The 12,578-nt window shown below is 41.0% G+C and overlaps 2 protein-coding genes across 4 annotated transcripts in view; one reads left to right on the top strand and one right to left on the bottom strand.

Annotated features, from left to right (window-relative positions):
• glt1d1 (glycosyltransferase 1 domain containing 1) overlaps positions 1-12,578 on the top strand; it is a 107,331-nt gene that overhangs the window by 53,507 nt on the left and 41,246 nt on the right. For all 3 annotated transcript variants that reach the window (XM_068055067.1, XM_068055066.1, XM_068055065.1), the window contains exons 9-11: positions 7,672-7,715; positions 8,441-8,561; positions 9,170-9,268. In XM_068055067.1, the coding sequence (XP_067911168.1) occupies positions 7,672-7,715; positions 8,441-8,561; positions 9,170-9,268 (264 nt within the window). The remainder of the gene's footprint in view (positions 1-7,671; positions 7,716-8,440; positions 8,562-9,169; positions 9,269-12,578) is intronic.
• Positions 10,369-12,578, bottom strand: part of LOC137383039 (octapeptide-repeat protein T2-like) — a 36,344-nt gene continuing 34,134 nt past the window's right edge. Inside the window, exon 6 of the mRNA XM_068055638.1 lies at positions 10,369-10,379. Within this exon, the coding sequence (XP_067911739.1) occupies positions 10,369-10,379 (11 nt within the window). The remainder of the gene's footprint in view (positions 10,380-12,578) is intronic.

The following is a 12,578-nucleotide window of genomic DNA, read 5'->3' as shown; positions in this document are numbered from 1 at the left end:
CACACAATATTCCATGTGTGGCCTCAGCAAGACCTTGTATAATTGCAGCAAGACATCCCTGCTTCTGTACTCGAATCCTCTCGCTTTGAAGGCCAACATACCATTTGCCTTTTTTACCGCCTGTTGCACCTGCATGCTTACCTTCAGCGACTGGTGTATGAGAACACCCAGGTCTCGTTGCATATTCCCCTCTCTCAGTTTATAGCCGTTCAGATAATAATCTGCCTTCCTGTTTTTGCTACCAAAATGGATAACCTCGCATTTATCCACATTATACTGCATCTGCCATGCATTAGCCCACTCACTCAACTTGTCCAAATCACCCTGAAGCCTCTCTGCTTCCTCCTCACAACTCACCCTCCCACCCAGTTTTGTGTCATCTGCAAATTTGGAGATATTACATTTAGTTCCCTCATCTAAATCATTAATGTATATTGTGAATGGCTGGGGTCCTAGCACCGATCCCTGCGGTACCCCACTAGTCACTGCCTGCCATTCGGAAAAAGAACCATTTATCCCTACTGTTTCCTGTCCGCCAACCAATTTTCTATCCGTCACAATACGCTACCCCCAATCCCATGCGCATTAATTTTACCTGCTAATCTCTTATGTGGGATTTTGTCGAAAGCCTTCTGAAAGTCCAAATAAACCACATCCACTGGCTCCCCCTCATCAACTCTACTAGTTACATCCTCGAAGAATTCTAGTAGATTTGTCGAGCATGATTTCCCTTTCGTAAATCCATGCTGACTCTGCCCGATTCTACCACTGTTCTCTAAGTGCTCTGCTATAAAATCTTTGATAATGGCCTCCAGAATTTTCCACACTACCGACATCAAGCTGAGTGGTCTATAAAGTCTGAAGATAATTGCAAACGCTTCAGCCTTGTATTTTGCACTTGCATGCTAGTCTCCACCATCATTGAGGATGAAGATATTTGTGGAGGCCCCTACTCCAGTTGGTTGTTTAATTGTGCACCACCATTCACTCCTGGATGTGGCAAGACTGCAGAGCTTCGATCTGATCCGTTGGTTGTGGGATCGCTTAGCTCTATCTATAACATGCTGCTTCTGCAGATTTGCATGCATGTAGTTCTATGTTGTAGCTTTACCAGTTTGTTACCTCATTTTTACGTATGCCTGGTGCTGCTCCAGGCATGTTGTTCTACACTTATCATTGAACTCGAGTTGATCCCTTAGCTTGATTGTAATGGTAGAGTGAAGGATTTTCTGGACCATGAGGTTACAGATTGGGGTGGAATATAATTCTGCTGTCGCTGAAGGTCTACAGTGCCTCATGGATTCTCAGTTTTGAGCTGCTAAATATGTTCTAAATATATCGCATTTAGCATGGTGGTATCACACAACACGACAGAGGGTGTCCTCACTGTGAAGATGGGACTTAGTCTCCACTAGGACTGTGCGGTGAGCACTTCCACCAATACTTTCATGGACAGATGCATCTGCGATGGATAGATTGGTGAGGGCAAGGTCAAGTAAGATTTTCCCTTTTAACAGTTCTCTCATAATCAATTATACTGGTTACCAAGCCACTGTTGGTGATAAATATTGAAGTCCTCTACCCAGAGTAATTCTGTGCCCTTGCTACCCTCAGTGCTTCTTCCAGGTGCTGTTCAACATGGAGGAGTACTGATTTATCAGCTGAGGGAGGGTGGTAGGTGGTAATCAGCAGTTGGTTTCCTTGCCTATGTTTGACCTGATGGCATGAGACTTTGTGGGGTCCGAGTTAATGTTGAAGACTCCCGGAGCCACTCCCTCGTAACTGTATGCCCCCCTTTGCCACCACCTCTGGTGAGTCTTTCTTGGTGGTGGGGCAGGACATACCCAACGATGATGATGGAAGAGTCTGGAACGTTGGCTGAAAGGTATAATTCTGTGAGTATGACTTTTTCAGGCTGTTGCTTGACTAGTCTGTGGGACAGCAACAGCTCTCCCAATTTTGGCACAAGTCCCCAGATTTTAGTGAGGATTTTGCAGGGTTGACTGAGCTGGTTGTGCCTTTGACTTGTCCAAATCAGATGCCAAGTGATCTGTTTATTCTTATACTATATTGTAGCAGTTTGATACAACTGAGTGGAGTGTTAGGCCATTTTAAAGGGCAGTTAAGAGTCAATCAATTTGCTGTGGGTCTGGAGTCACATATGGGCTAGACCAGGTATGGCTGGCAGATTACCTTCCCTAAAGGACATAGGTGAACCAAATGGTTTTTGTGAAAATCTGTTAGTTTCATAGTCACCATTACTGGTACTAGCTTTTTATTCCAGATTTATTTAATTAACTTAATTTAAATTTGCCAGCTGCCGTGGTGGGATTTGGACTCATGCCTCTGAATTATTGGTCCAGGCCTCTGGATGACGAGTCCAGTAACATAACCAGTATGCTACAGTATCCCCTATTTCAGTTTTAGTAATTTTGGTTATGTCTACCCTGCTTCATGCAAAACTATTTGAATTTGTATGAGTTGTGGCTTGAATGATGCTGCGTCATGGACTGAGAGTCAGGAGCGGTGAAGGGAAGCATGGTTGAAAAGAAAGGTCATCAATACAGGGAGAAAAGTGGAGGAATATTGGCGACCTCTACCCAGCGTAATTCTGTGCCCTTGTAAAGAGCAACTTTCAGAGAGAAGGACCAAGGCAGTTGAAGTACCAGTCATAAGAATATAAGAAATAGCAGCAGGAGTAGGCTATTTGGCCCTTTGAGTCTGCGTTGCCATTCAGTAAGATCATGGCTGATATTCAACTCCACCTTCCTGCACTGTCTCATATCCTTCAATTCCCTTAATAACCAAAAATCTACCAATCTCTGTCATAAACATACTCAATGACTGAGCATCCATTGCTCTCTGGGGTAGAGAATTCCAAAGATTCACAGCTCTGAGTGAAGAAATTTCTCCTCCTCTCAAACCTAAATAGCTGACCCCTTATTCTGAGACTGATCCCATGTATTGATTCCCCAGCCAGGGGAAAAATATTGTCAGCCTCTATCCTGTCAAGCCCCTTAAGAATTTTATATGTTTCAATTAGATCACCTCTCATTCTTCTCAACTCCAGGGAATAAAGGCCTAATCTATTCAATCTTTCCTCATAGGACAATCCCTTCATCCCAGGAACCAGTCTAGTGAACCAGTCCTAACATATCTTAATGCTTTGCTAAACCAGTTTTCAATAAGGAGTTAACTTCTGAGGCAAATATTGGCTTGAGTTATAAATACCCTTATTAAATCTGGTTTGCATATGCAGGTTGGACTGTATTTCGTGTCAGCAGATGGTCCCCTCTCTCCACATTTCTAAACAATCTAATGTTTTCTTTGCTAATGGCTTTGATATTGCCAATAAGCCTGTCTGGCCGTCTGCCATACAGAAGGATATGCAGTTGCATTGCAGATTTGAGATTTCCCTTTTATTAATTTTCTAGTCAGCCTTGATTTTTTTTTTGCACTCATTTTCTGATGAACAGTCATAAGAAGAAATGTGGCGCTTTAATGAAGTTGATTTTAACTGTGTCCCACTTTGAAAGCATTTTAATAACATCCATATATCTACAGGAGTTACAATGAGGAAACTGGTTGCTATAATCTGCATTTGCAAAGCCACTTTGCTCAGACTATTTAAAACAAGTTGGGTCACTCGACTGATTAATTAATTCAGGGGCTGACCCAAGTCTGATCATCTTGTCAACCCAGGAAAGAAAAATATTTCAACAGTGAATGAACAGCAAGAAGCTTTACAGTAGATTAATGGCTTCTTTTAGAACCATTTTAAGTTGGCATAACTGATTTATTACCAAAAAAAAGTTACTAAACAAGCAGTTGTGTGCACAAATAGGTAAAAGTGAGCAAACCATGCAGTATTTCAGTTTCATGTCTTTGCTCTTAGCCTTCCTGTTATCAAGATGGCAGCTCATGAGTACCTTTTTGCCAAGTGCCTTTGGCTTACCTTTTGCTCCCTTGCTAGAGTCGGGATCTTTCAGCTGGTCCTTTGTTCCCAATGTTTTGATGCTCCATGCATGGCCACCTCAGTGTTGGGTGTTTTGGGCTCAGACTTGTGGAATCAGTAAAAGTAAATAAAATGCAATCGGGATAAAAGAGGGGGGAACAGTAGAATAGAGTGAGAATGAAAGGATAGTTGAAGCGAAGCAAAGATAAAATGGAGAACACAAAGGAGCTGAGGTGGAAAAAAGAAATGAGGGCTAGGGAAATTAAGGAGTTGAAGCAGAGAAAGACATCGAAAGGTTTTAAAATAAGGTAATATGTGAAAGGCATACAGAGAAGGGACACTAAAGAGTGGAAGACATGCAAAAAGATAAGCTAGCAGTAAGTGGGGTAGTTACAGGAGGCCAGCAGCATTCTAATATATCCTAATCATTTTTTTGTGTTTTTGCATTCATTGCAAGACATATGGTTTTTAGATGCAAAGCTGAAAAATTGCAAAGCGAGCCACTGATGCTTTCACCATCAGAATATATTAAATAGATCTTTATTTAACACATTATATCACCCCCATATATGGATTGTATAATGTAATTCCTGGGGCTTGCCAGTGGGAAAGCCCTAGGAAATTATGTATTCCACCTGAAATCGTCAAAAGTGGAAAACCAGCACTGCTGCAGCATCCCCATGAACTCTTGTGTCTCTGTTGAAAGGAACATTCTGTGCCTCAAGACATGCGTGATGCAAACCTTGTACAAAAATAAGGGGATCATACTGACAGCAACAATTACTTTGGCATCTCCTTGCTAAGTTTCGTGGAGAAGGGTGCTCTGACCAGATTGCAGACCCTAGTGTCACGCATCTATCCTGAGTCTCAGTGCAGCTTTAGAGCTGACAGATTTACAGTCAACATGATTTTCTCATTTCGGCAATGACAGAAGTGCTGCGAACAGCGCAGCCCACTGTACATTGCCTTTATAGACCTCACCAAGGCCTTCGATCTTGTCAGCAAAGATGGACTCTTCAAACTACTATGGAAAATAGGCTGCCCTCCTGGACTCTTGGGCGTCATCTCAACTTGCCGCAAGAACATGCACAGTTCTGTCAGTTGTAATGGAGCAACATCAATCGCATTTAAGATTGGCAGCGGAGCAAAGCAGGGCTGCGTCCTGGCGCCATCTCTTTTGGGCATATTCTTCTCCATGCTGCTATTGTACGCTTTCGGCGACTCAAATAAGGGTGTCCACCTGCATACCAGAGCTGACAGCAAGCTGTTCAACTGGGCAAGACTGCGCGTCAAGTCCAAAGTGCATAAAGTCTGAGTCTGTGAGTTGCTGTTTGCTGATGATGCTGCTTTGACATCCAATAATGAAGTTCACTTGCAGCAGCTTGTACATCAGTTCTCCCAGACCTGCAAGGAGCTTAGACTCACAGTCAGGAATACCAAAGTTAAGGGCCAAGACATAGAGACCACACCTTCCGTCAACACTGACAACCTCACTTTGGAGGTCGTTGACAGCTTCACCTTGGATCAACAATCACCAGCAACCTGTCCCTTGATGCCAAAATCAGCTCCAGGATTGCCAAGGCTGCAGCTGTAATGTCAAGCTTGAGAAGGCAAGTGTGGACCAACAGCAAACTAACCGAAAACACACAGCTCTGTGTGTACCAGGCTTGTGTTCTCAGCAACCTCCTTTACAGTAGCAAAGCATGGACAACTTATGCTAGCCAAAGTAAATGGCTGAAGAGCTTCCACCTCTGCTGCGTCGCACGAACATTGGGCATCTCCTGATATCTCCAGAGTGCTGAATACGGAAATACACCAGCATGCAGGATCCCCAGCATATCTGCCCTCTTGAGTCAGTGGTGACTCCGTTAGTTGGGTCATGTGAGCCAAATGGACGGCAGCCGCACTCCCAAAGACCGGCTCTATGGCAAGCTTGCTATCAGCACAAGATCAACAGGTTGCTCATGTCTGCGATACAAGGACATCTACAAGCGAAACCTCAAGTTGACCAGGATCGGAGTCGATGCATGGGAAGTCATTGTTGCTGACCGGAGTTCCTGGAGAAAGGCAGTCAGGAAGGGTGTGGAAAAAGCAGAGGAGAAAAGAAATGACCAGATGTCAGAAAAGGACAAAACATCAGTTGACCTCAGGCCAATGCTATTCAGCTGTGGAAGGGATTGCCATTCACGAGTCGACCTCTAAAGTCACTGAGAACGATGTTTAATCCAGAAATGACACGCACCCCGGGCATAGCCTAACCTCTTCCTAGACGGACGGATGCCTATGACTACTATGACACATTTACGTTTATGAAATATGTTAAGTCCTATGAGTGAACTTCTAAGTCTTAGACTGACTTCATTTCAAATTTGCAATGTTGTACAGCAAAGTCCATGCTTTAAACATTTTGTCACTTTCAGTAGTATTTAAATGAATGTGTAATAAGTGACTAGGGGAGATTTTCCTCATCTCAGCGTCTGTGGAACATCACCTCTGTCACGACCGTAGGATTTGCTTGTGTAAACGGGCCAGCATCTGGTGTATGAACGTGAGGCACAAGGAGGCATTCCTTGCCTTCCACCTCAGTGTCCTGATCATTTATATATCCACAGGATATACAGGCACCTGGCGGAGGGGCACCCAAAGCAAAAGAGCATCATGGTTTGTGTATGATCCCCATGGTCAGAAGTTCTGCGGATCTTGGGAGCAACTGGAAGATTCAGCAGACAAATTAATGCCTTGTAATATCAGCCTCATACCTCATCCATCCCCTTTTCCCGAATGATCCTATGGCCTCTCAGACCTGCAACAGGGAGGCCCAAGACTGAAAAATCAGGGCACCTCTCCCTTCCCTGTCACAATGCAACTCAAATTCACTGTGCCTGTTGGATGTGCAGGAGGTGACCCAGAGGAAAGCTAACCTTGTATGTTTATTCAGATAATGTAGTGAATTAAGAAAGATCCTGGACTTCCAAAATGTTTTTAAAAATAATCTTAGCCTGGTCGGCGATAGGGTCACAATAGTTGGTCTTAGTGTCCGAGGGAAATGGAGGGAAAATATGAACCAGGATTCCTGCACTTGATTTGTATCAATGGCCCCAGCTGGAAAGTGTGCATTTGTGTAGATGTTGAGTCAGAATAGTATTGAGCTCAGTTGTGCTGCCCTCATGATGAAATAGGCTGCCAGCCATCATTGCCTGAATTCACGGGTAAGTTGGCACTTGGTTAAGATACAGTAGGGCTGTCGCTGCTCATGGCACCATTGCCCTGCCTGAATCACCACCATCAGGAGAGGAGGAAAGAAAATTGGAAGCAAAAGTAATTTACAGATTTGTTTTTATTGTGGATTTTATGTTATGCAGAAGGAAGAAGGACTTGCATTTATATTGTACATTATCCTGTCTCAGGCCATTACAATGTACTTCAACACCAGTGAATTACTTTTAAATTGAAGTGTTATGTAAACAAAGATTGAAGCCAATTTGGAATGCATCCGAATTCCAAAGAGGATCTGAGATAAATAGCCAGTTAATCAGTTCCTGCTGGTGGTGGTTGAGGGAAGAATGACAAATATGATATGATTTGAAAATGTATTATTTTAAGAATTGGAAAGGATATTCATTACTTGAGAGATAAATACAGTTTTTTTTTCCAAACATGTGCTCCAAAAACGAAATGTCAAATTTATCTGCTGTTTGACCGATCTTTCTTCTCAGGTTGATGTTGTGTTTGCACAACAGGTGGAAGCTAAGGTTAAGAGGTAAGATAGTTTTAACTTTTTTTTAAATTGAAAGAATATCCATTTCTATAATCCTCAACTTGTATTTCATTATGTTTTGTTCTTTGAAGATATAAACCCAGTATTTATCATTTACTTGATTTATGGAATGATTGGTGTTTTTCGCAGTTTATACAGGAATATGTCATGTACTTTCATGTATTGAATTAACAATTTTGCAAGTTTCCATAATTGGAAACAGTAGTGGCTCAGTGGTATTGTCATTTGGGAGTTGGTTTGAATCCAGCCATGTCTAATGGAGTAAAAGCCTCTCTGCTGGCTTTCTGCATCCTATGCATATTGATTATGAGCAGCATGAACCCAATCCCTAATGGGCGAATGGCATTAAATTGAGAAATAGAGACATGAACGCTAGTGCAGTAAGTTTCTTTACAAAGCTAGAGTTCAGGTGAGTAAAGTAGGAAGAGTTTTACTCTACCTCTTAACAATGCTATTTCACACCTGGGAGTACTTAGTAGTTGTTCAAAATGGATATAACCTTTCACTATCCAGTGGTGACATTTCTCAGCTTAATGAATTAAAGGGCACAAAAGTTCATTCCAGATTTCAAGACAAAAAAGTAATGAAACCACAAAATTGAGTTTAATTGTTTTTTTAAATGTTTTTCTAGCATGCAACATTTGCATTCATCTACAGTGTATGATTTTCTGAGGACTATACATGACCATTTTTCTGTTATTTTGTAGTGCTTATGGGGTCTATCTAGTTTCAGAGAAACCCCAGGAAGAATTGCATGCTGCCATGAGGGATTCTTTTGCTGTAGTAAACAGTTCCATCTCTGAAGGAATGTCTTCTACAATTCTAGAGGTTCTATACTTTCCAAAGTATTTTTTTAAATAAACAATTAAGTTTTAAAAATTTGTTGCACTTCCACTAACTCAGATAGTTTAGTTCTTTAACCTTTCAATTGTCACATCAGCAGCCATGAGTTCTAGGGTTACCTGTGACGTGAATCTCGTGGGGGGTGTTGAGCTCCATTTTTAGAGCTAAATGGCTTTGTTGTATAGAAGGAAGCAGGAAAGGTCAGTATTTTGACTGTCCCAACTCAAATCGTACCTTTAATGTGGTGAAACATCTGTAGTGATCACAAATAAATTCACAGACCAATTTCTCACCAGGGACGCAGTGTTTTATGACTTATAGTCTATAAACCATGACACAACATCTGTACTATTAATTAATGACACATCCTGATTTGAGAGAAATACATAAAGTTTTCAGCATTAAGGTTGCATGATATGCACCAATAGGAATCAGATTATTTTGCTAAAAGGTTCTGGCTAATGACTATGCAGATGAGTGAATACTGACATTGGCAAGAATTCAAATTTACAGTTTATTTTTACTTCATTTTTTGCTTGCTAAGATAAATGACACAAGTTCTCTTTTTTTTTGGCTGGGGGTGCTGCGTTTAGGCAATGAACCTTAACGTTCCAGTGCTGGCAAGAAATATACCTGGAAACAGAGCAATAGTAAAACATGAAAATACAGGACTTCTCTTTTTTGATCCACCGGTGAGTAATGAACAACTCAAATTGGACAAGAGGAATCTTATGCTCTGATTATAGTGTCACAACAGGGTCAAATTGGCTCAGAAATCATCCACAATCCAACCTTTAGTTTCTAACACAATCCATCTGAGTCACATGAACCAAATCAGTACCAAATGAAAGGTTGATTTTGCACTGGTACTATGTGATGAGGCCTGTTGAATCTAGCGTTGCACTTGGTGATGCATTCCTTTTTGAAATTTATTCTTGCAGACATGTTTACTTTTTTGTAAAATAAAAATTGATATAATTTTGTCCCTCTAAAAGTGACCTAGCAATTATGCAGTAAAACTGTGGCAGTTGTATCATTCTACCTTTATAGATTTTCATATACTGAATCCATATTATGCCACCTGCTCTCTCTAGCTGTGATATTAATGGTTTAGCTAATTTACACAAAGTATTAGACAGTTTTATTTTATCTTATTGAGGAAGAGTTGAGAGATTCAGGTGCTCCAGTACAGCTTATTAACAAAAACAAATTTCAGCTAAACAAAACCATGACACAACATCTGTACTATTAATAAATGACACATTCTGATTTGAGAGAAATACATAAAACTTTCAGCATTAAATGTTGCATGATGTGGCACGCAATAGGAATCATATTATTTTTCTAAAAGGTTCTGGGTAATGACTATGCAGATGAGTGAATACTGACACAACTGCTGATTGTGCCTTTTTTAATAAACATCCCTTGATTAAAGTTGTTTTTACACTGCTTAAATATTAATCTAAGCCACTCTTGTGCTAGTTTATCACAAATTATATTTCACAATACAGTTATTATATCTTGGGGTGCAGTTACACTAAATTTAATCAGTACAAAGTAGTTTTGGTTGCGTACCTGCACTAAACTTGTGCTGTAAATGGGTTTTAAAGCCTGAATTAGCTCCACCATGAAACTGAATGAAACACGCTTCTTCAGAGAATCTCATTCTGCTTTGCTTTGGTATCTGGTCAGACCCTGACTCCAAATTCAAGCTGAATTTACACAATATCTGCATTGTTGGGGCAAAGCAAAACAATGTTGTGTTGATACACAGTTATAATGTAAAGCAGTTTTAATTGTAGCCTACAACATTAGAGAACATGAGAATGTTATTATGAAGGTGCTTCTGTTATTTTTTTAAGCACTTCATAGTGAAACTGAATAAATGTAGGACCAGGTTTTTTTTTCAAGAGAGTCATCAAGGGGACACTGAGGGAGCTGGTTTGGCAACAATGTTACTGGTTGTCACATAACTCAACTTAAAGATAGAACAGAAACCCTGGTAACAGGGGAAGAAGTGACAGAGGCGCCCCTAGACTGGACAAGCCCAGCAGCAACAGAGCGCACTTGAGAGGGCAGCAAATTCACAAGCTTTTGGTTGTAGGGTCAGTGTGTTTTACGTTCTGGAATGAGCGGCTGATAAAATTAGCCTGCTGCTGAAGAAGTGAAGGAAGGAGAGAAGACCACAACCCAGCTCGCTTTCCAGCATCTCTCAAAATGCTGAGAAGTCCACTGTATCAATTCATCTCATCTCCTGTCTTTGAAGAAAGCCTGCTAAAAATTACTTCTCAACGCCGCCTGAAAAGAATCATTCGAAAAGATCTCTGTGACCTGTCTACGTCTACTCAGAAGTTAGACTATATGCCAGTTTTGGAAAAACCTGTGGAGAAGTGGAACTCGAATAAACAGTGTCCTCCTCCCGCCTCGATCTTAACACTGTGCAAGACGAGAAGAGATATCACAATCATTGTCATAGCCCATACACTAGATTTACTGTTTTTGGTGTCTGCCAATATGGTCTTCTGTCTCATATGCTGTTGTATAGATGCCTTTATGCAAGGTTTGCTCTTTCCCTTTTACACTAGTGTGTAAACTCTCTTGTAATTTAAGTCTATCTGCATCGTTGGCTCTTGTTCCATATGAGACCTTAACTTCTGACTCTACAGCACTTCCAAGACTACATTTATTTTGCTGTCAAACGACATCCAGGCTGCCAACAAGGTAACTGGGTTCCCCCTGTATGTTCGTACATATGCATAAAGGGTTAACCTTTGACTGTAGGATGGTTTTGTGCAGCCAGCGGTGGAGTGATGGAGCAGGCTGTGTGACCACAAACAGAAGGCCTGCTCGATTTTGGCAGTCTGGCCACATTTGCTTGCCATTGGCGGGCTGCCTATGAGTTTGCAATGGTGATGGGTAGCCTCCTTAATTAGTGCAATGTTTACAGGATGAATGCACCTCTTGAAGAGAGCTGTGCTTTCACTTAGAGCAAATTGTAGCTGGTGCAGGAATTTTTTATGAGTAGCACAATGTCAAAGGTGAGATCCCCTAGTATCATTGACAGGGGTGGAGGTGATGAAGCAGGTGAGGTCCTCTTGCTTTTTGATGGCACTAGGGTCCATCCTCCAGAAGAAGCATCAAACACATAGTCCCCATGCATTGGAAGATAGCCTTCTATCAGTCATCAGGAAAATGCTGGAATACATTATTGAGGAAGTGATAACAGGACATTTAGAAAATCATTATATGATTCAGCAGAGCCAACATTGTTTTATGAAAGGGAAATCATGTTTGACAAATGTATTGAGTTTTTTGAGCATGTAATTAACAGGATAGCTAAAAGTAAACCAATGGATTTTCAAAAGATACTTGATATGGTACCACATGAAAAGTTGTTGCACAAGATAAGGGATCATGGGATTGGGATAATACGTTGTATTCCAGAAAGTCAGTTGATAAAGGATAGAACTGGAGCCAATCTTTACACACTTTTATAAGCATTTATTTAGAGCATTACATATTGCAAACAAGCATCTCCTAACTCTACAACCACAGTTTCAGTCTGTATCTATCTATAGGGGCACAAGTGAATCCCCAGTTAATGGCCACCACTTGCATACAATTAAACACAATTAATATATTAACGTGGGTTGAGGATTGATTAAAGGATAGAAAGCAGAGAGTAGGGATAAACGTGTCATTTTCAGGTTGGCAGACTATTGCTAGTGGATACCGCAAGAATTAATGATGGAATCTCATCTATTTACAATCTATGCCAATAACTTAGATGATGAGACTGAGCGTAATGTATCCAATTTTGCGGATGATATAAAGCTAGGTGGGAAAGTAAGCTGTGAGGAGAACACAAAGAGACTGCAAAATGATATTAAGTGAATGGGCAAGAAGGTGACAGATGGAATGTAAGTGGGAAAATATGAGGTTATTCACTAGAAAGATTAGAAAAACAGAAAATTATTTTAAATGGTGAGAAACTATTAAGTA

Source organism: Heterodontus francisci, chromosome 23 (assembly GCF_036365525.1).
Source record: "Heterodontus francisci isolate sHetFra1 chromosome 23, sHetFra1.hap1, whole genome shotgun sequence".
Lineage (NCBI taxonomy): Eukaryota > Metazoa > Chordata > Chondrichthyes > Heterodontiformes > Heterodontidae > Heterodontus > Heterodontus francisci.
This window is presented reverse-complemented; position numbering and strand designations above follow the sequence as displayed.